At 45.0% G+C, this 22,492-nt stretch overlaps 1 protein-coding gene across 2 annotated transcripts in view; it reads left to right on the top strand.

Annotated features, from left to right (window-relative positions):
- The first annotated feature begins 6,143 nt into the window (after positions 1-6,143).
- Positions 6,144-22,492, top strand: part of LOC144172461 (techylectin-5A-like) — a 49,821-nt gene continuing 33,472 nt past the window's right edge. The window contains exons 1-3 of one of the 2 annotated variants that reach the window (XM_077701163.1): positions 6,144-6,257; positions 18,123-18,272; positions 18,564-18,706. In XM_077701163.1, the coding sequence (XP_077557289.1) occupies positions 18,158-18,272; positions 18,564-18,706 (258 nt within the window). In that variant the 5' untranslated portion in view covers positions 6,144-6,257; positions 18,123-18,157. Of the gene's footprint in view, positions 6,258-18,107; positions 18,273-18,563; positions 18,707-22,492 lie in introns of both variants that reach the window. The other variant, XM_077701164.1, reaches the window with a different exon arrangement.

The following is a 22,492-nucleotide window of genomic DNA, read 5'->3' as shown; positions in this document are numbered from 1 at the left end:
TGGGTTAGACGATGTGATCAAATGAGTGTCTTTTGACGCGAAATTATTACTTAGCAAGGCTGGCGAAAGCACGCACACGGCCGGCATCAGCCGAACGCGCACCCACTAGGATATCGTCCGCAATAACGTGTCCCCAGCTGCTAACCATTTGCTAACGCATTTCATGGCGGTCCACGCGTTCGATAGCGCCCTTGCATCTGAAAAAATGTACACCCAGAAATATTCACCGCGTTTCTACAGAAAAAATGAAGCAAAAGAAGCACTTTGTGCGCACTCTTTCATATAGTGCAACAAAATGAAAAGCACGGAAAGAAAGATTCAGTGCGTGGTCAATTCCCATTGGCTTACGACACACAGCACGAGCATGTAACAAGAAAAAAAACTGTGTACGTCATAAATTTTCGGCGCAGTCTTGGTTGACCTTCAACTTATATGCGGGCAGTGTAGCAGTAGCATGAACAGTGATTTTTTTAAAAAGTAACTGCAGCGAGCCTGATACGAGATTGTAGGTTATAGTCGACTTAAGCAGGAGCAAAGCCGCTCCATGACAGCGTGAGTGCGGCCGTTCGGCCGTGCGGCCGTGTCCGGAGGCTCGGCAACAAACCTAACCAAAAGTAAAGATTCCGATCGCTTCAGTACGAAAGCAGTGGGTCAAAAAATTACTCCCACCTCCCCTCGCGGGAACCCCTGTGTAAATTCGACGCATAGGGGGTTCCGTTGATGTTTCCGTGAGCTTGATTCTGCCATCGCGTGAAACGTGCCGTGAACCGCCTGCCGCGGCTACGACGCAACGTGGCGCGGCTATGACGCAACACAATCCAACGCAATCCACTTTAATCCAATCCAATCCAATCCAATCCAATCCAATCCAAGCCAAGCCAAGCCAAGCCAAGCCAATTCAATCCAATGCCCCTCGCGAGAGAGTGTTCGCTCTCGGAGAGGAGAGGGGGTGAACGGCGGAGAGCGCAGGTCGCGCGGCGAGGAGAATGGGGGAGGGGTGTGCACGGACAACAACAACGCCGTATGGAGGGACAAGGCGAGTGAATGAGATGCAGTCGCATCTAAAAGATATCCCGGAGCTAACTATGGTCCTCACTGCAGGCATTTAGCGGGGACGAGTGCCATACCCAAGTTTGCCATTTGTTAGGCTACCCTGACGGAGCTCCTGCAAACGCGGCGTTCCGTAATTGTGAAAGCGCCGCAGCCGCTGAAAAGGTTGCCGTAGATTAGCCATCCCTTCGCTGGAACACGGCCGAACTAAAGGCGTGCGCACGCGCCAGCCTCTCTAGACCGGCCGTAACTGGAAAATCATTATTTTCTGGCAAGAATAAAGAGTTACGACGCGTGGACTAGCCCGGTTGGAGTGTTTATACAAATCGGAGCCCGCCATGTGCACTTTTGCACGTGCATAGACGAGCTTCACGTCAAAAGAAAGTTCGTCGAGCTAAACCAAAAGTCGACAAAGTTGCCGCATGCCTAAATGAACGAAAATGCTCGAAAATAAAGAATGCCAGTCGCGCAGACAGAAATAGGAGCAGTGTAGTTTAGTTGTATACGTTTACGTTTGCATAGCAAAGAAACGGTTCCATTGACACAACCTCGTTGCTGCTTGGTATTATAGGTAGTAATGTTTAAAATTTGAATTGTTTGGCCCAACCGCTACTGTTTACGCGAGTAGTCGAAGGCCGCACGGCGAGCGCGGCCAAGCTGCGAGTTTGGGGATTAAAATTATGCCCATCTGACGGAGCGCCCCGACCCTACGCGGTAGTGTTTTGGCATGCCGGCTCCCATTATCTCCGGCGGCGATGGGCAGGTCGCTATCTATAAAGCCGGTCGTGGCTTGACAAACGTGAGGAGGGGTCGCTGAGCAGCATGGAGGAAAGAATGCCGAGGAGTAATCTCGCGACACGCACACACGGGCGGTAGGTCTTTTTTTGGTTTTGTTAACTGTCGGGAGGTCGCCGCGAGGATCGCGCTCATGTGCGCGCGCTCGGCAATTTCTTGGTATTTTTAACTCCAGAGACAAAAATTGGGCGTGCGCTTTTCTGATGGTGGCGAAAAGCAAAAACGCCCGTATGTCCGAGATTTCAGCGCAAGTTAAACATTCCGAGGGGGTCAAAATTAATCCGGAGCCCTCCACTACGGTGCGCCTCATTTCCTTTGAAGCATCGGCGCGCTAAATCCTACAATCAATAAATCAACCAAAGATTACGATTTGCGAAATAGCTTTGCTGTAAAAGATTGTCCTGGTAGACGTGGTGCCGGTAAAAGTGGTGGAGGAGCTTATGGTTTCGGGACAAATGGTTCTGGGCTTCTATTGCCGCAAAATGATCCCGTATAACAACAGAGTCGGTGCCGTTTTATTCAGGTTTGATGTCTCCTTTAGGATGCAGGTTTGCCTGCTCAAGAAAAAGTATTTAGAAGGTGATGCGTTCATTTTATGGCGCATATTGCGCGTACAATATTATGACAAAATGTTTTGTTCCCGATGTAGTACTGCAAACTCCGATAGAGGCCCTCAGTATATATAAAAATTTCAGTTCTGCAGATGATACCGCTATACTAAATCACCTAATTATTGAACTGTATGACTGCAGACATTCTTCAAAAAACTAGCGTTTGAATATCTTTCAAATATTCGCACGCTATTGGGAAAGTTCAAGGCTATGATTTCCAAATGTATCGAAAACCGCATTTATACTACAACAAAACGACTAAGATATAAAACAAAGCGTCATACTCTATAAACGAAAGTCAGGTAAACTCAGACTCAATGAATGAGTATTTGAAGTCCGCATTCACGGTGGAGAAGGTAACTTATACGAAATGAAATACACTTTCCCCCTGCAAACTGACGCAATTGAATAAAAGTGATCAAAGAATACCTAATTTATTGCTTTAGTTGGACACAAAGGTAGAGCTTGGACCAGATGACATACCCAAGGTTTTGTTTGGTATAATGACATCGGGGCTATCAAAGTAACCTCATCTTCTGGTGTAGACAGAACTAACTTCTAGGTACTAATAAATACGAAGAACACCGTGAGTGTCATTTTTCATGCATATTTTAGCAATCACTCTCATATGGAGCCGTACCAACACGCTGCAAAGTTGGCAATATTGCCGGACTTATGAAAACCGGTTTCATCATCCTCCCCTACTAATTATTGACCTATATCTGTACCCGGCATTTGGTAATGGCTTATGGAACACATCAGTTCCACTCTTGCGGTGAAGTTTTTTACCAACAGTTATTTCTTTCGCTGAAGTGAACATTGTTTTAAAAGGAATGTGGTGGGACAACGAATTAGCGCTATTTTTAGCGATATCAGTTCAAGCGTTGATGCAATGTACCGGAAGATACCTTGTTTCATGATTTCGGAAAAGCTTTCGAAGAAATTCCCCATAAGCGGCTCTTGCGAAAAATGTCGTACCTAAACGTTAACTCTCTTGTTCTTAACTGGTTTAAATCCGGCTCAACAAACCGTAATCAACTCGTGCAAACTATCTTTCCTCGCCTATATCACCCGTGTTTTATGGAATGCCGGAGGACACTGTTCTTGGACCTCTTCTTTTGCTAATTTATATTAATGACCTGTGATCTCACATTTCCTCTAACGTAAAACATAACATAATTTCCTCTAACGTAAAATTAAAGGAAAGCAGTCCTGCTGAGACTGCTCCCGCCTCGTCCCAGCAGGACGAGGCGGAAGCAGTGTGGCGGTTTGCACTGCCGAAAAACATCCGCCAGTTTTGACGGTTCCTGGGATTTGTGAACTCCTACCGTTGATTAATTTCCAAACGCGCCAACGTTATTCACCCTCTCCGCAGCGCACTTGCGGCATCAGGAACCGATGCAACTGCCATTTAGTGGAACGGATAATCCATACAAGCTTTCCGGATAATTAGGGAGGCTCATGCAACTGCAACCCTGGTCGATACCCGGAGCGAGATGTTCCTCAATGCGTAATGGTGGACACTTCTGATAGCGTGATTGGAGCCAGGTTGCAGCAGAAGGTGAGCGGAGTGTGGCGACTAATTTTCTTCGCCAGAAAGTTGGGCCCATTCTAACGACACTACAGCATCTTGGTGGGGAACACCTTACCTTATACACTGCTATCCGAAATTTCCGCCACAATGTACAAGAGCAAGAATTTTTTTACTCGCGAATTACGAGGAGCTCACCTATGAATTGCGCGCCAGCTCTGATACTGGTGCACACGTGGCACGAGAGCTCCGCCAAATGTACATTCCAGAACTTACGACAGATGTACGCCATGTCAGCGGGGCCGGCAATGCTGCTGTAGGTGCTTTTTCGAGTGTGAAGACGTAAAAACCATCTGAAATTTACCATAATGCGTGAAAGTGAGACCGTATTTCAGCGTACTTGCGAACATTTGCGTCGCCATTTATTAATATAAACAATACTAATTCACAGTCGTGTCTTGTTAATTGAAAGTTGACAGGGACCGTACACAACTGGAAATTAAGCGGCCATTAAAAGAAACAGCACAATTAGAGCATTATTATTATTCCGCAACTTGTCTCCCTTCTTGATTTCGTTCAAAATTTCAATTTTTACATACCAGTCGAGTTGAAGCGTTTTTTTGAAAGCTAACCCTGAATCTTCCACCACGAAAACGTCTCACACGGAGCTGTGGGAAACAAAAAATTGAGACCCTGAAAAGATATAAGCACGCACCGGCGCAAATATGTAGTGTCTGTCCGTTTTATCAACAGTGCGCTGCCTCAGTGGCGATGGCGCCGAGAACAACACAAGACACGGCACTGTTTTTCCGCTTGAAAGTTTGGAATTTTATCAAAGGGGACGGGCACCTTGATTTTTTTACACGAAAAAACTTCCAGTTAAACAACTGACCCACTTTCAGCTTTGAATTATAGAGAAATTTCCTCCATTTGATGATAAATATCAGGAATCAGCATATAACTTTCACGTTACTGAAACACACAATTAAGCGACTTAAAATTATCGATTGTCAAATTTACATTACTGGCGGTGTGGTGTCTTTCAGCAAGTTGGAACTCATGCTTTCTTGCTTGGGAGCTTTTACCGGCCAAACACAATGTGATCTTGCTCTGCTGAGTGGGGATACAGAATTTCAAAAAACCAACTTTGATGACGTTACATTGAAGTTTGTTGAAACGAGAGCCAATTAAAGCGCCCTATTGTGGCGTTTTTCAAATGTATGTCGTGATATTTTTGTTTAAATATCCCTATAATGTAAATAAGGCGTTTTATTGGCACAGAACATGTTTAAGTACAATTTTGTTGTTCATAATTGTTGCCAAAGCTGGTTTCAAGAGGTGCAATGACCCGGCAGGAGGAGGAAAATATATTATCCAGAGGGAGTTTTTTAGAGCGGCAATAGCTGTGACAATATTGGTGGCCAGAGTAAGATGATGTCAAGTACGCCAATAGCACCGAAAATATTCGTGGGTTGAGTAGGAAGATGTCAAATAGGCAACAAGTTACAGGTTAGTGCTGTGAAAAACGGCAAGAACTTTGCACGATGACACTGTCGTTCTGTTCTGTGCGGTTGTACGTATATTTATAAGTTGCACCTATTTTGTATGAAGCCAGAGTTTGAAGTAAACGACAATGCCATTTTTAAAACTTTTTGTAACCTTGTGAATCCTCGTGTTGGGAGCACGTATGGGTGGGCCAAAACAGCTATAGACCACTGGAAAAAACAACCAATAACTGAATGGCTCATTCGCTCCTCAAAAACAGCCTGGTTTCTTTCGTTTCTGCATAAAGCACAAATAATAAAACAATATTTATATTCAAAAATATTCTAATATGAATATTAGTAGCAATATCCTTCACGGATTATCATCACGAGGGCAGGAAAATATATTTGCCAAGCGCGCCGCCCTACATAGGTACGCCACAGAACTTCCGCTTTCTGCACTTCAGCGGCCATTGTTTCTGTCAGCAGATATTAAGGGAGAGCTGCAGCTTTTGATGTCTCTATGTGATTAATATGGTGCAGACATGCTAATCTCCGTGTAAGACGATATCCAGCTGAACTCAATGGTGATGGACGATAACGAGCGTCCCAGTTCTTTTTTCGTCAGCTATAAAAGCTCCGTGCAGCCAATACTTACACCAAACAAGGGTACTGAAGTTTTATTCCGAACGTGGAATCAAAACTTTATATTTTCGCAGGTTACACCAGCCGCCCCATTTCTGCTACCCTCGACGATCGACGACCAAGTGGATCGGCCGTTTGCAGGTGAGCTCACAGTATTGCTTCTGTTTTAAATGCAGAGCATTTCAGTAACTCACGATGTCACCCGCGTTGGCGTCCGTAGTCCGCACTGCCGTTGTCCCTACTAAATAAAACAAATTACAATCCGTCGCCCGGTTTCGATCCCTCTACCCTGCGGGCGGGGCGCAATGTACGCAACGCTCCACCCACTGCGCCACAAAGCCGACACAGAATGGAAGGCTACGGACACGCCTTATATCCTTGACTCATTCAAATTACTGCTGACGAGCGCTATCTCGTCAGCAGTTGCCACAAGTGCAACAACATTAACGTAACGCAAACTACTTAACGTCGTGCGCCCCCGGAAATGCTCTGCATTTGATCGTGCCCCTCGCGAGGGGGATGTTTCCCTCTCATGTGGTTCCACTGGCGTCCAGTGACTAGGTTACTTCGTACGCCATAAATCCTGCAGTCTGTGGGAGAAAATATGGCTGCAACTGGAAGCTTTCCGTTTGAGGGCAACGCTTGTACAACAAAAAGTCCTAGATGCATCACGTCATGACGATTGTGGTATGCTGGAACACACGCAAAATTACAAACACACGCTCACACCCACACACAGACACATACCACACATACAAATTCATTCTTCACAAGTAATTAACGTATGCGGCTAATCCGCCGGTTTATCGGTTTTCTACTACTTCTAGCCGTGCCTTTATGTTTGAACTTCGTTGCCTATTGGCCTTATGCTTGTCAATTGCCTGCAGTGCTGGCTAGGAAATAATACTTTTCTCTCGTAATGTGAGCTAAGATATCATCCACGAAAGTTTTCAAACAGAAGGCTGGGTTTTGTTATCTCTAAGTGATACTCCTATAAATGTTGTTTTCATGACTCGTTTGGCCCACCTAAATTCTAGAGTGAAGGCTCCATTTCGCTACATCTTTAAAGGTAACTCATTGCATCGCGATGACCTTGATTCGCCGGCGTGCATGCCGCGCATTTCTTATCGCTTTACTTGCTAAGAGATTCACTGCTGAGGTACCGCATTTTTAAGCGAAGGTCAAACAGCTGCTTTGCCCATGTCTTATCACCTAGTGATCGCTGGACCGTCAGTGCGTGCGTTAGGCACCAGCAAACCATGTAACGTGCCGAGGTTTAAGGACGTATATGTGAAAGCACTGGGCTCACTGAGTTTAGAGGAACGACGGCAGGAGTAGAAATATTTAACAAATTGGCCGCGTATCTACTTGCTTCGCTGAAAATGTCGCCGAGAGACAACTCCTCTGGCGCCCCTCGTCTCTCCCCTGCCCACACGTGATGCTTTTCCCCTACCATTTCCGTCCTGGCATAAGTACACTGGAGGTTTGTTTATGGAGATTTTATTTTTATTGCGTTGTTGCCGAAATGTGGGAACACGGATGATTCGTGCGTCGCGCGCCAGGTGTATGTCGTGCTGCGTCCGGGTGCGCCTCGCCTCACGGTCTTCCGCTGGCTGCTCGGCACGTTGCAAAAGCGTTTCCCGGGCACGCTTGAGGCAGCGGGCGTCGGCATGCCGGCCCTTTTCCGCCACAATGGCGTCGTCGGTGTTTTCCTGCGTTTTGTGGGCGTGTCTTCGCGTCTACACTTGGCAATTCATCACCGCTGCCGTTGTCACTGAAGCATAAAAAATCGCGTAAATCTGGCGCCGTCCATCCCACAGCTGTGCACTCCGCACACCATAAAATTTGACGCCGCGTAATGCAAAGAAGAAACACGAACCACGCCACGTACCGACGCGGATGTTTTTGTTGGCAAGAGTGGCGAAGCCCGACACCGGCCCTCAGGAGGGCACAAACGTACACTTCCAGGGCTCCTGCCAGAAGGCGCCGTTTTGTAAATCAAATTTGTTCGTACTGTGGCTCTAGTATTTCACTGATATTTTAACAATCAAGCATTCACGTAATTTTTTATAAAAAACCAGGCAAATATCATTTATGCATTGATGTGTTGTCTCACATATGCGGAATGATCTGTGCTTGCTCAAAAATGTTGACAAAAAACGACCTTGCAACCACATTTGGGTGCCTAGACATGGTTGTGGCTATATAAGCATCTTGTTCAATATTTGCTTGACATGTAGGCGGGCGGCTGATTCGAGGAATAGACACACAGACAGACGAACAGAGCAGAATTTTTGCTTAAGTATCCCAATAAAGACAGCCGCCATTACCTCCACACAAACAAAACCACTGCTTTACCGGTGGTTGGTTTGTCGGTCTCACCGCCAATAGCGCGCTGGATTCTCTTAAAGCTCATGCCCTTCAGAGCAAGCAAAACGCTGAATTTATTTTCTGGAGATAGCTGCACAGCCAGCTGCAAAATCTCAAGCAGAGGCAAACTTTTAAATACATTTTCCGCGTAGAGTTTCAGTTTGCTCGTGATATATAGATTTAGAAAAGTAAATCTCAGCAATTTATTCAAGTTTCCAGTGAGAACCAAAGTTTCCCCGCAAAACGTCCTCAAAGAAAAATTGCGTTTGTTTACTACTCTACTTCTTATTGAAGGAGGAAGCCTAGTGTTTATAATACACCAGTTGTTTCTATCGACGCAAGCAACACGCAGCCGCTTAAGTGACCCTCCCTTCCAGCGCTTTCGAAAAGGACGTTTCGAATATCAAGCAAACATGACTGCGACCCCATTCAGGCGACCGCCTTCCCCATCACACAGTCTCGGGATCACGGCCACCGAATATTCTCTCCTGTCGTGGGAGCCTAGCATGGAATAAACTCTTCAGCACGTATTTCAGGTAGTTCTCAGAGCCCTAGTCACCCGCTCCGAAATATAACAATCCCAATATCTTATTTATATTTGTATTTATTCGTACAAGAAAGCTTCCTGAATACAATTTCAGAAGTATTCTTTTCAGCTGTTGGTCGAAACCACCCGATACTATGGTGTCACAGGCAAATCCTAAATACTTCGAGTATTCTCCGTTTACTCTCATACATGACCGTCCTCAAGTAGGGTCCTATGATCCCCCTGTAGACGCGCTGCAATCAACTTCGGTGGACAGCGTCTGTTTGCCGGAGGCACTTCATAATAGGGAACTTGAAACTCTTCGTTTAAAACGGTGTTATGCCCATGAAGGTTGTGTTTCTGCCTTTGAATGGCTCTGTTGAGGTCGCCGCTCTTTCCAGTTCTCTCAACGCTTGTTTACGGCGTGGTATTCGATTGATTCAATGCTTCTTCCCAATGTCTAAAGCCTTCGTGTAAACAGGTTGACTATATACCGCGGGCCTCAGTACTTGCAGCTTTGTAGCATGACTACGACGATACATTGGTTAGTAGCCATTCCGAAATCTCGCCCGTTGCTCGAGATCTAAGTAAGTGCTTTCACGGCTAACCGATGTATTCATAAACAATTTTGGCTCGACAGCGAGTGGGCTGATACGTCGTTGCTTGTTAAGTTCATTGTGATTGCCTTTTTAGAAATTAGGATTATAATTGCATTTTGACAGGCGTGTGATACATTCGATGTCGGAAGGCATTTCTAGAAAAACTAAAAATTAAATGAAGATTCATTGGTGGATAGTTGCGTGGGCGTCTCGCTGATTCTGTCTATGCCATGTCGATGGCATCAGTCATATTTTTATGACATTAGTGTTTCATCCTTAAAGGCGCAATCTGGATTACAGCCACTTTCCCTTCGACGCTGCATAGCCACTCTTTCCTTATTTCACAAGCTGTTTCATTCGCCGTTCAACCATGCACCATACGTCATCCCCCCGACGTACATTTCACAACGCACCAGCCACCCCCTCCAAGTTTCCTGTTGCCGAGCTAGAACTGCTACCTTCTAGCGTCCTTCTTTCCCCTTGCTTTGAAGGACTGGAACGACCTCCCAAATCACGTCGTCAATCACCTGCCCGTCAACTTTCATTAAAAATGCAACAAGTCATATCTGTCTGTGAGACCTAATGGCAATGTACTTATACCCACTATATCCACCCCCATGTAGCAATGTATTATGCCTTGTTACGTCCCTTATGTATCAATTTTTTATATCCTGTGAACCAGCCTCCTATGTGGCAAATGTTCTTGATACCCAGTATATCCAGCACTTATGTAATACCCCTTGTGGGGTGTTTAAGGAAATAAAATATGACGATGATGATGATGATATGGCCTTAGCCAAGTTCTTCGTTGTTCGTTTAGGTTGCCTAGTTTACATGTTTCTTCAGTTGTTTCCATGTTTTAACCCGAATTTCGGGGTCTGTGCTTCTTTTAATCAATTTTAACGACTCGTTATTTTCTTTGAAATTTCTTATCTTCCTTCGTGTTTCAATCAGTTCCTTCATTTCCTGAGATGGTTTACCAGTTTGTTGTCAAGTTTTGTGCCCCCCTACGAGTGCTGCTGAATTGTAGATGATGTTAGGTTGTCATTAATGTGCCAGTGCTTTTTACTCTTTAGTACAAGCATCAGATTTGTTCCAAAGCGGTATACTAAATTTATTTTTCCTGCCCCTTTTTGAAAGATTCGTTTCCTTCTCAAACGTTTCTCTTATCTGTTCTTCCATCCACAATTATTTTACGTCACCGGGCTGTCATCGCTGCTGGTGACCTTGCCTGACGGAACATCCTGGTGAATTATTGGGCTCACCCCTAGATACTCTCAACCACCCCGTTTCGTGGTCAGATGCTGGTGCATTGCATTCTACTACCTTTATCTTGAACCCTCCCACCCTTTTAGCTTGAGCACAATGCTCCTCACAGTATAGCTAACTGTGGGAAATTTTCATAATTTTCTGGTATCTCGCGTTGCATAAAAGCACAATCCCGAGCTACTAACTTTATTCATAACTTCGGTGGCTAACAAGTAGTGTTACCAAAATAAACACCCCCATGGCATTACGGGTTCCTCTTACCTTGTTCAGTCCTGCTATATCGCAATACGAGCCTTGAAGATCCTCTAGTAGTGCAAGTAAGCAGTAACTGAAACCCCAATTCCACGCATAGGCTTTACCAAGTTCCAGATGCCAATGCGGCCTGTCGGTATACAAAGATTCTTGCGCCCTCTTCGGTATCACATTAACGAAGTTTTGGCCAGGTGCTCTGCAGCGGGTGCTAACTGGAAGCCCACAGATCAGTTGTGGAGTCGTAAGAAGGTTATGCTTATATTTAGGCATATGGAGATACTAATTTATCGTTGAGCCTAAGGATATCAAAAAGAATGTCAAACCCGCTGTACGTTCGGTAGAGAGGTTGAGTCCACAACGCATGCACAATGTCCACCCCCTGTATACTTTAACAATGAAGACAAAGTGGTGCTGGAAAGCTGTTCAGAAGACCTGGATTTATATTTAATTTTTTATTTGAATTGAGAACCGATATTCAGCTCTATCGGAGGAAGCAGAGTTTACGACGCACGAAGCCAGAGACAATCTTGCACGCATTACACTGAGTTTGCAGCAGAAGTCGGAGGAACGATAGCTAGACAAGGTAATGGTAAACGTCTTCAGGAGACGAAAAATCCAGTTAGTAAACGCAAAACATGGCAATCTCCACCCGAACTGACAAAATAGAGTTAGCGGAGCTTTCGAAGTTAATGAATAAGCGTAAGACAGCTGACGTACGGAATTCTAATATGGAGAAGATTCAGCATGCTGTAGAGGACAGAGACAGCCCGAAAGCAGTTAAGAGGCGTTTAGACATGGAGAAAAATCAGGTGTATGCACTTAAAGACAAGCAACGCAGTGTCATCACAAATAGGAATAAAATAGTCACAGTAGCCGAGTAGGTCCATTGAGATCTGTACAATAGCCGCGACATTAAGGACAATACCAAACGAGGAAGTAGTTGAGAGGAGATAGGCGTCCCACCCGTAACGACAGAAGTGAAGATGGCTTGGAATAAAATGCAAGGGGGCAAAGCACCTGGCGGAGATCAGATAACCGCAGACCTCTTTGAAGTAGGGCGGCAAATTGTACTTGAAAAACTGGCAAATCTGTATACGCAATGCCTAATGACCTCTAGTGTACCGGAATCTTGGAAGAACGCGAACATTATCCGAATCCATAAGAGAAGGAAAATGAAGGACTTCAAAAGAACCTCAGTCGTCTACGAGGTACTTACCAAGGTAATCGCTAACAGAATGTTTGCCACCTTAGATTTACCCGCCGCGGTGGCTCAGTGGCTAAGGCGTTGCGCTGCTTAGCACGAGGTCGCGGGTTCGATTCCCGGCCGCGGCGGCCGCTTTTCTGATGGAGGCGAAAAGCAAAAACGCCCGTGTGTACGAGATTTCGGCGCACGATAAAGATCCCCAGGTGGTCAAAATTAATCCGGAGCCCTCCACTACGGCGCGCCTCATCGCCTGCGTTGCGTCGGCGCGTTAAAACCCCACAATCAATCAACCACCTTAGATTTAAGCCAACCTAACAAACAAGCAGGGTTCTGCAAACGGTATTCAACTGTGGACGATGTTCACATGATCAATCCGGATATAGAGAAATGCGCGTAGTGTACTGAACCCCTATAAATGGCCTTCATAGAATATGAGAAAGCATTCGACTCGGTAGAAACCTCCGCAGTCATTCAGGAATTGCAGAATCAGGGTGCACACGAGCATTACTTTCGAATACTAGAGGATATCTACAATGGGTCCACAGCTACCATCGTCCTCCATAAGGATAGCAGTACAATACCTATATGGAAGGGCGTCAGACAAGAAGACACGATCTCTCCAATGTTATTCACAGCATGTTTACAACAGGTATGCAGCAGGTTGCATTGGGAACAGGTGGGCGTTATGGTTAATAGAGAATACCTCAGTAATTTCAGATTTATTGATGACATTGCCTTGCTGAGTAACTTGGGGGACGAATTGCAAAGCATGCTTACCGCACTGGTGATAACCGTTGGATTGAAACCGTGGGCCTGAATATTATCATGCAGAAAAAAAGTAATGCTGAATAACGTTGGTAGAGCTCAGCGGTTTGAGATTGGTGGCGAGGCAGTGGAAGTGGTAAGCGAATATGTGTACCTAAGGTAAGTTGTAACCCCGGATCTCAACCACCAGGCAAAGTTAATTAGAAGGATAAGAATGGGGTGAAGTGCGTTGGGCAGGCATTCTCCGATAATGAATGGGAGCCCACCATTTTCCTTGGAGAAAAAGTGTATGAAAGCTGCATTTTACCGTTACTCATCTACGAGGCAGAAACGTGGGGGCTCACTCAAAGGATTCAACTTAAATTGAGGACGACTCAGCGAGCAATGGAACGGGAGATTATAGGAGCAACATTAGGGACAAGAACAGACTGTAGTGGATCAGGGAACAGGCGCGTGTATAGGACATATTAGTAGAAATTATGAAGAAGAAATGGGTGTGGGTAGGGCATGTAATGCGACGGCAAGATAACCGTTGCTCATCAAGAGTAACAGAGTTGATCCCTAGAGATGGCAAGCGTGTCAGGGGGCGACAGAAAGTTAGATAGGCATATGAGATAAAGAAGTTTTCGGGTATAATTTGGTCGGAGTTAGCACAGGACCGGTATACTTAAACATCTATAAGACAGGCCTTTGCCTTCTTTCGCTAGCCCGTCGACAAATATACCCTTTCACCTATCCGTGACAGGCGGCATTACGCCACGACATCGTTAAACATGAGCCTTGGAGGGTTTCTGTACCTATAAAAAGAAATAACCGACTGACTGACTGATTCATCAACGACTAGCCGAAGCTGATGAACCTAAAACTTGAAGGTGTCGCAGCATATTCCTGCCGAGGCGTAGCGGCTTACTAAGGCGCGAGTTTTTGAAAATATGCCCCTAATTGTGGAAAGCATTTTCTCAAATGTATTTTAACGGTTTTGCTCTGACAAGCACTAAGCTTACGAATAGGCCTTTCGGAGAAAGGGTGCTTTTAAAGATGCCCCAATATATGTTTCTACTCGGTTCATTCAATTGGTTTTTCTGAATAATGTTGGTACTACACATGCACAAAACCTATTTTAAGGTTTTTTGTCTGTGACGCAGCTAAAAGGGCAAAAATAATTTCTTGAAGTTATACCCATGACAGACCGAAAGGGCCCAAGCATTTTGTGAATTCCAAGCCAAACTGCCATTTCAAGAAGCTTCGGGTTTGAGGATCACATTCGGGAAGAGAATATCTAAGATTAACAGCTATGAGAGAGTGAGTAGCGCTAAAAATTGTTCCACAATGTTGTGTTTTTATTCGAGGCCCGGGCATTATATCGAGCTAGGTTTTGCTTATATCCTTAACCAATGCGAATGAGTAAAACCTGTTTTACAGTAATTTTCAAAGAAGCCGTTTAGTAGAAAGCTTCAGGATTTTTGGCAAATCATTTATTTTTACGGATTTAGCAATTCCTTTTTAGCCCATCGATATATCTTTGTTTTTCCTAAAGAATTATTGCCCAAATAACTGTGCAGTCAGAATATTGAGGATTTCTTCATAACAAGCGCTTAAAAAGGCAAGAAAATGTTTTTTTATGTTACAACCCTTTCGAAGTTAAAACCAGTTCAATTTGTTTTCGCTTAGCACAGCAATCGCCATAGGTTTAGAATTTCTGCTGCAAAACTCCTCCTGTAGGAGCCCATGCTACTTAGTATAAACCTGTTGCTCATCGGTATAATTTCCACCTACCAGATATTGCTTGTCAAGAGCAAGTAGTTCTTCCAGAAAACCACCCTGTCACACTTCTTTGGGGCTGGTTCAAATAAGACGCCAGTTACAGTCGTTTCCCATAGGACATGAGTTGACAGCAGGCAGAGTTCCCATATTAGTACAACTCCGGAGTGAACTATGAACTTATGACAGCTACAAGACGACTCAACAAATGTTATACCCACTTGAGTAATTAGCATTGTGCCCTCCCGAGTATCGCCTGGAGCTACTGCTCGTTCAACATAAGGGTTAGATGAATTTTATTTAAAAGCTGGTTTGTTTAAACATTTTGAGGACACCTGTATATTCATTACAAAAAGCGTTTGGGTGAAGCACGAAATATAATAGCCGAATGTGTCCTACCGTTATCATTCTCCTCTTTTCTTTCGCGTCTCTCTTTCTTCTGTCTTCTCTCAGTTCATGTAAGTCGGCTCATACACGTGATCACATCACCAACCGCAAAGTTGTGGCCTGTGTGCGAATAGAGGAACTATGACAAACGCAGGGGTAGCCCCCGCATTTTGAACACTTGGGCTCCTACTCGCCATAATCGCGAGAATAGCTGCTTCCAGTGATTCCAGATATCTGATGTCAACTGCTTCTCGATTTTCTGGTTCAGATCCGGTGCCCTTGAGGGCGGCAGAGCCTACTCATGCTCCTGCTGGTTGGGCTCGCGTGAGTGTGTCGGCGCGTTAATTTCTTAGCATGCCTTCGTACACAGGTAGCCAGATTACCTTGTCGGCGTTATGCTTCTAGTAGATACCTTGTTTACTGTGTTTGCCGTAGTTCTGTGTATTCAATTCCAGAGAATTTGTTGGCATGCTCTCTGCGAGAATGCGTAAACTCACCGAGTGGTGTGTATTCGGTACCTCTCATTGATTTTTATGGTTGTATGTACTGTTTTTTCGAATGAATTATCGGCTTTCTGTTCTTTTAGCCAGCACCCATATGCTTTGCTGATGTGATGATATGGACGTCTGATTGCCACACTACCGTGTTAGGTAATGCCGGAGTCCTTCAATGCTTTACTGGTCATGAAACGCAGGCGCTAGTTTGATGTAGGCAACGTGGGCGCCACTACTTGTGCCACTGCCGCGAGAAGGGCATCCAGCCGCAGCGCATGCGGCATATTTTCCAGCACTTGGCGTGCGAATGCTCGCTGCTTTTGGTCTCTGTGCGCTCATTAGTGCGTTATTGTTTCGTTGTAGTTAGCGATGAATCGTCAAGTCATTGTGCATACCACCTGCCTTCAATGGGGTTTTATTTTTCCGAATAAATTGCTGCAGGCTTTGGCCGCGAACGGCAACTCCTTCTGCGTCCTCGGTCACAAGCGCTTCGCCGTCGTGTTTACAAATTTTTAAATTTCAATTGCTTCTTTTCTTAAAGCAAATGCTGTAACCTCTATACATACAAGAGGCTCCGTCATTACGTCCTGCTGCTGGCTTATCCTTATTACAATAAAAAGAACGGAAAGAAACCAAGTACGTGTCGTTCAGACTACGCTAATAATGAAAATATTTATCACTCTGGAATGAGCAGAACATTCAAAGAGGCAGCCCAATAATATTGTCGTTTCGATGATTTGGTACATACTGCAAACATTTAAAACGCTGCAGAACTACAAAGGATCAATACACCAAGAGATATATGTTCCACCTTGTGTCTTTCCGCTACCACGCTTTTCAATCTTTGCAAAAAAGGAATCGCGAAAAAAAGAATAAAACTTATTTGATGACACTACAGAAAATTTCACTATTACGAAGGGAGATAAAAGCGCATCGTCCCGCGTACAAAAATTTATTTTTTGCGCTGTGATGTGGTGCAAACGAATGAAACAGAGTAATAACACCTTGCCAAGAACGACGCAAAGATCACTGAACGAAGTTTAATAAAGCGACCTCCAGCTCCACAAAAGACCAGAATGAAACACAAACGTCGAAGAAGCAGTCCCCAGCGTGACGTGCACATATGAACGCCGATAAAGTGAGTTGCACAGCGTTTTCTATGCATGGATTATTCTCGGAACGTTATTAATTTTATATCTATGGAAATAGGCGCGAGAAAGTTGTCGAATAAACAAGAAATGAAGTTAGTGACATGGTGACACCCTTTCCATATAAAAAAATATTGCGCGATGTGACGTACGACAAAAAGATCAAACGGCCACTTCGGTTGAAACACCGGATAAGAAAACCGGAAGCGGCAACGCGTAGTTACAAAGAAAACAAAACGAATCCTAAAAATATTAAATATGAAAAATATTAGATATGAAAGCACAACGACACCACGAAGCTTTTTTTACATGCGAGCCTGAGCGCAAGGTATTACAAGTTTGTAAACAGGTGATGAAGCAGAGCTACTAACTGACTGATTTGGCAGAAATACGGCTTCAAGTCGGCCTTGTACAATTATAGGTCCTTGAGGCTCTCCAAAGGATACATGGATTTTTTATTCTTACACACATTCCATTCTCACGCGCTTCCACATATTTACAATCGATGCTTAAATCTCCCGTTCCTTGACCTGGAATGGCGCGCTTCCATTTCTCCCGCAGTTCCTCCCCATTGCCTGGTAAACAGAACAAGGAAACTTTTTGTTGTAGCCTTGTACCTGGAATGACCCCCCCGGACACAACACGTGTTCGGCATCGTCATTGCACAGAATAGTGCAACGTCAGAATAGTGCATCAGAATAGTGCGAGATGCAGGTTACATTTCTTTCCCGCACAAAACAAACCCAACACGCATATTATCTTTCGTTTGAGCCAGCGCAACGTCGCCCGAGTAGTGACCTCAACCACATGGCGGGACACCATGCGACAGCCAAACGGGTAATATGAAGCTCTCTCTTTCAGTTACGAAGCAGTTTCGCGACCAGTAAAGCATTGAAGGACTCTGGTAATGCCTTTGCATCACTGTAAGGTCCACTTTGATGTGTATGCGGGGAGATAAGTCGTTTGAAAAAAAAAAAATTACGCGACATATAATGATTTCTGCTTTTCAGTTTCTGCACCGTTCGCGGGAACGATGCCATTGACTTGCATTTAATTTCTTTATTCTGGCAGTTTCATGCAGCGAAATTGCTGAAACAATGAGATTTTCTAAACCTCCACTATTGTGCAGGGCTTTGCCGATTGCGAAGTCCTTTATTTGATGCAGGATGTCTGTTAGGACGACCCGAAAAGTAGACAAAACAGCTCATATGTCCAGGGCTCTTTATTGCAGATATACTGAATTTACCACCGTCCAAAAAGTCCGCCATGGTTGATTCCGCCGCCATGCTGTTCACGGCCGCTACCCTTGCAATGGTCGCGTTTCCCCCCACAACGGTAGCGGAATCGAAGGATCTTCAGAATGTCTTAAGTCAACTTCAAAGTAAGTAATTTGAAGTGAGAAGTGAATTTTAGTAGGTGAACACAGTTTAAGCTAAAACTGCTTAGCGTGTTTAGAAGTCAAGCCTGAGTTAGAACAACGCAGTTCACACAACTCAAACAGAAGGACAATCTCAATGAGTTTAGGGAAGCAAAGTATTGACCTGTTTTGGCCATAAAGTGCACAACAAAATACCTTTCGAACTTCTTCACTTGGGTCGCAGTAACAATGGCTGCGGGCATTACAACCTTTTCAATCATACAGCCCGGTCGTTTCGTTTCCTGCTTTGTTAAGATGCCGTACGACCTCGACACTGCGGCCACTTGCGTCACGCTGGTCAAACATCGAGTGGCGTGTACACCATTTACCCTAAGGCGGAAAGCAAATCGGGACAACGTGTGTACTGCGACATGGAGACGGATGGTGGAGACTGGACGGTGAGACATTTAGTTGGGAGTTTGCCATTTTATATTTATCGCACAAGCTTAATACACGCACCTCTTGGGCTTGGGACCAGCACTTAGCGGCACAATAAAAAAAAGCAAGTCAGAGCTCTTTTTCCTGTATTCAGAGGCGTACAGACATGTCAACTGCTGCCGAATGGAGGTACTGCTAGTGGCTTGTAAACTAATTTACCAGCGTACCACATTAAAATTTAGAAATGCAAACAGTGACGTGGAGCTCTCTCCGCCGGATATTCGGGAATGTTAACAATGAGTTACCTACGCTCTTTTTATATACCTTTTCTGGTCATAAGAAAAACAAATTCTTAGATGACAGATATTAGGCGAGATAGTGTATTCCATGAGAAAAACCAAACAATGCTTTCAGGGCTAGAATTTCAACGAAGGTTCTTCAATATCTTTTAAGGCAGAAAGTGCCGCTACGTAAAAGAGGCGTCGCTGCCCCACCCATTTCGATCACTATGATTTGGGAGGTTACAAATTGTGAATTCTGGAATGGTATTAGCGGATCGTGCCTAAGCGTTTATCTAAAAGGTGTGTTACACAACCCGATCAAACACACGAGGATTTTTTTTGGAAGAAGGAGTAGAGCTGGAAGTTCCGCACGCCAATGATGACATTTGGGGTAAGGCAAAATGCAGAATAGCGCACTGGTTGAACATTTACCCATTATTATCATGCATCGACCCGTTAATGAGCAGCCTAAGCGCATGCACGCGTTATTCTCTAAATGTCTTTACCCATATGCAACCGTTCTATTAAACAGCGTTAAATGTTACTTATCTACGAAGACTTCTTTTCAGCAAATTGGGGAACAAGCATAATACCACCTCCGAGCTCCCAGACTGGCACAAATGAGAACGGCGGCCGACCAGCGCCGACAGATGCACGAGGATATACTTTATTGTGTGGGCAGCATAAAGCTTTCGGACAATCTCCAGAGAGTTGCACCATAGATTAAAGGGTGTGCGCGTGTGACACCTCTGTTATACCCTGACAACAAAACTCAGAAGATAATTAGGTGTGCTGGTCAAGAGCTGTTAGGTAATTAAACTAAACCAACGAGTCGGCCAAGTGAATATGATGGTGGTACTGCTTAGAATAAAGATAGTCACCATCAAATACGCGTCACTAATCAGTTGAGATCACGGACCTTTAAATTCCTGAACAAACTAAGACGCAAGCTCTATGAACGTTGGCAACTACTTTTTTTATAAGACCTCGCCCATTCTTGGGTATAAATTCCCCGACAGTCACGAAAACATGTTGACCAGAGAGGCGACGACGCGAATATGAGACAGTCGTGGCTGTTTTGAAAAACACTCCTGTTGCAGACGCACTTATGTCGTTTAGGTATGCAGATGATTTGTTATCCTTGATTCAATACCATAAAATACGCACCATCTCGTGCTCCTGCGCTAGTTTTTAGATCCGAAATGAAGCACCTGACAAGGTTCGAGGTACTACGTACAACTGCGACATGGAGCAGATGGGGTTATGACAATTCGAGTGGAAACCGCCGGCCTCATCTGTGTGGCTGCGCATAGTCCGACCCCAAAAGTGGGCGAAACTAATGACTGCTAATGGTAGTGGTTAATGGCGGCGGAATACAGCACACTTTGAATCGCGATTATTCATGCGCTCCTCCATAATATTCTTTGGTCAGGACTCAAATCCAAGGAGGAATTTCTTTGACGGCCCACAGTCACGCGGAAGTAGAGTGTCCCTGAAAGTTGAGGGACGCTTGGTGGGTTAGATCGTAGGAAGCTGGTCATTTTGGAGTGTTTTTAGGATTTCTTTGAGGAGACTTTCCAAATGAGAAGGAAAGACCACCAATTCCTTTCAGCAAATACGTGACAAGCCGCTGGGATAAGCATGCAGGTAGGAGTGTGAGTCAATTGAAAAGTGACACCCGGAGAGCATAACAAATTAGTTCGTACCGCGCAGCTGTGAGAACAATTCTAGGAACCACAGTTCACAGTATGCTGAAATTGCAAGCGCGAAAATGGGCATCTCTCATCTTTCACAATTTTGCTAATGTCATTGGTGCACGGCACCTATGCCTATTCTATATTGAGAAAAGCAGCTATCCTAGTGGGCAGCCTTCAGTGGTGAAAGCGTTGAGAAGTCATCTACTAGAGGAGGCTTGGGTAGCGCTTTTTGAGGGTATGTAGTACATAAGGGGGTGCAGGAAGACAGATACTCCTGGTCGCTAATGGACATTCTTCATGCAGGTCGACAGCGAAAACGTATCGGTTTCGTGAATATTTCGGCTTTTTGCACCCCCTCTCTCTGGATTTCCTACTTTTCCTGTCTTTGTCCCGCTTTCCGACGTCCTTTTTCTTCCTGTCTTTAATCCTCCACTCATAGCCCGCGTGGCAAAAGCACAAAGCAAAAAAAGGCCACCAACGGAGAAAGACGTCATGTCGTTTAACATGACCGCTGCCAGGACGTAGTGATATACACGGTCTTTAGACAAACATTAAAAACTCGATGGAAGCATTGGCAAAGAAAATTTCGAGTATGAAATAGACTTTCAGATTACCGTAGGTAATGCAGAAAAGCTATTGTAGACGTCTTCATCCTCCAGGAGACAAAGGCCGACTGATGGTAAGGACTGCGCTTATCAATGCAATGGCCTTTTTATGTGGAGCGAGTGAGAGCACGTCCACTTACTCCATTTTCTTGAACTTGGGCACCGCTGGGGATGAGCGCAGGGTTGATATGGGATTTCGTGGAAAGGATAAAGTGTGAAAAATTATTTTGGAAGCACTTAGTGGCCAGCGTCATGAAGGCAACATTTCGATCACTAGGAGTTGTAGTCATGTCGTCTCCGGAACATCGGTGTAAAGCCGCCCATCGGCTATTAGTGTGGCAGGGTGCCGAAAAAGAGCAGCCGTGCACCCTGCAAGATAATAGAGTAGTCGATATTTGCTTTAGGTCGCAGGCAGGACCACCAGTGAATACATGTGGGTCATGGTACGCATCACACGTAGCTGAGAGAATAGTACAGAGAACAGCTGCGGTGGGGGAATTCCCACAATAGATGTAGCAGGTCAGCCCTAGTATGGCAAGTGATACAGTTGCTCGGGACACCGGCGGGTGCAACACGGCCGTGAAAGCATTGGAGCCCAAATGGCGTAAGCAGCGCACCCGTCTGAATTCGACGTATGGTGACAGTTTTCCGCCCCGAGAACTAACCCGAGAAGTGAACCGCTACAGAGCTGAGCGGGGGTGATAGTGAGGGGACACCGTCACCCATACGACCAACGGACAGGTGGGGACGTCCTGGACGGGGATGAACTTGCACCTGTACCACGATGTCAGGGCGTTTTGATAATGAGGCGTATTGACAATATTTACACTATATACGTGAGTTACTAAAATAGCAGCACATAGATGAACGATTCGCAAGTTGGCAGATCAACGTTATCTTCCTCCTTCTCGCTCCAAGGACCAAAGAGTTTCTATCTGTGCTGCTATTTCTTCTTCATTTGCCGGGGCGTTTGGAAGCGTCACTAACAATACCATAGCTTTTGCTGTATTGCCTCCTATTTCGTAATGCGTTAGTACAAAGTCACAACCAAACGTTCCACGGTTCTTCACGCTTGGCCATGCTTGACTTCACGGTTCTTCAAACTTGGCCGTGCTTCACGAACGCGGCCGGAGCAATAAGCTCAAAGTCGATCCAGACTAGATTTCTAAAACAGTCATTTAGTGAAAGCCGATAAGCTCGCTGCTTGAGTACGCATTTCGACT

The sequence above is a fragment of the Haemaphysalis longicornis genome, unplaced genomic scaffold (assembly GCF_048455015.1).
Source record: "Haemaphysalis longicornis isolate Haplotype H1 unplaced genomic scaffold, Haemaphysalis longicornis Haplotype H1 scaffold_214, whole genome shotgun sequence".
Lineage (NCBI taxonomy): Eukaryota > Metazoa > Arthropoda > Arachnida > Ixodida > Ixodidae > Haemaphysalis > Haemaphysalis longicornis.
This window is presented reverse-complemented; position numbering and strand designations above follow the sequence as displayed.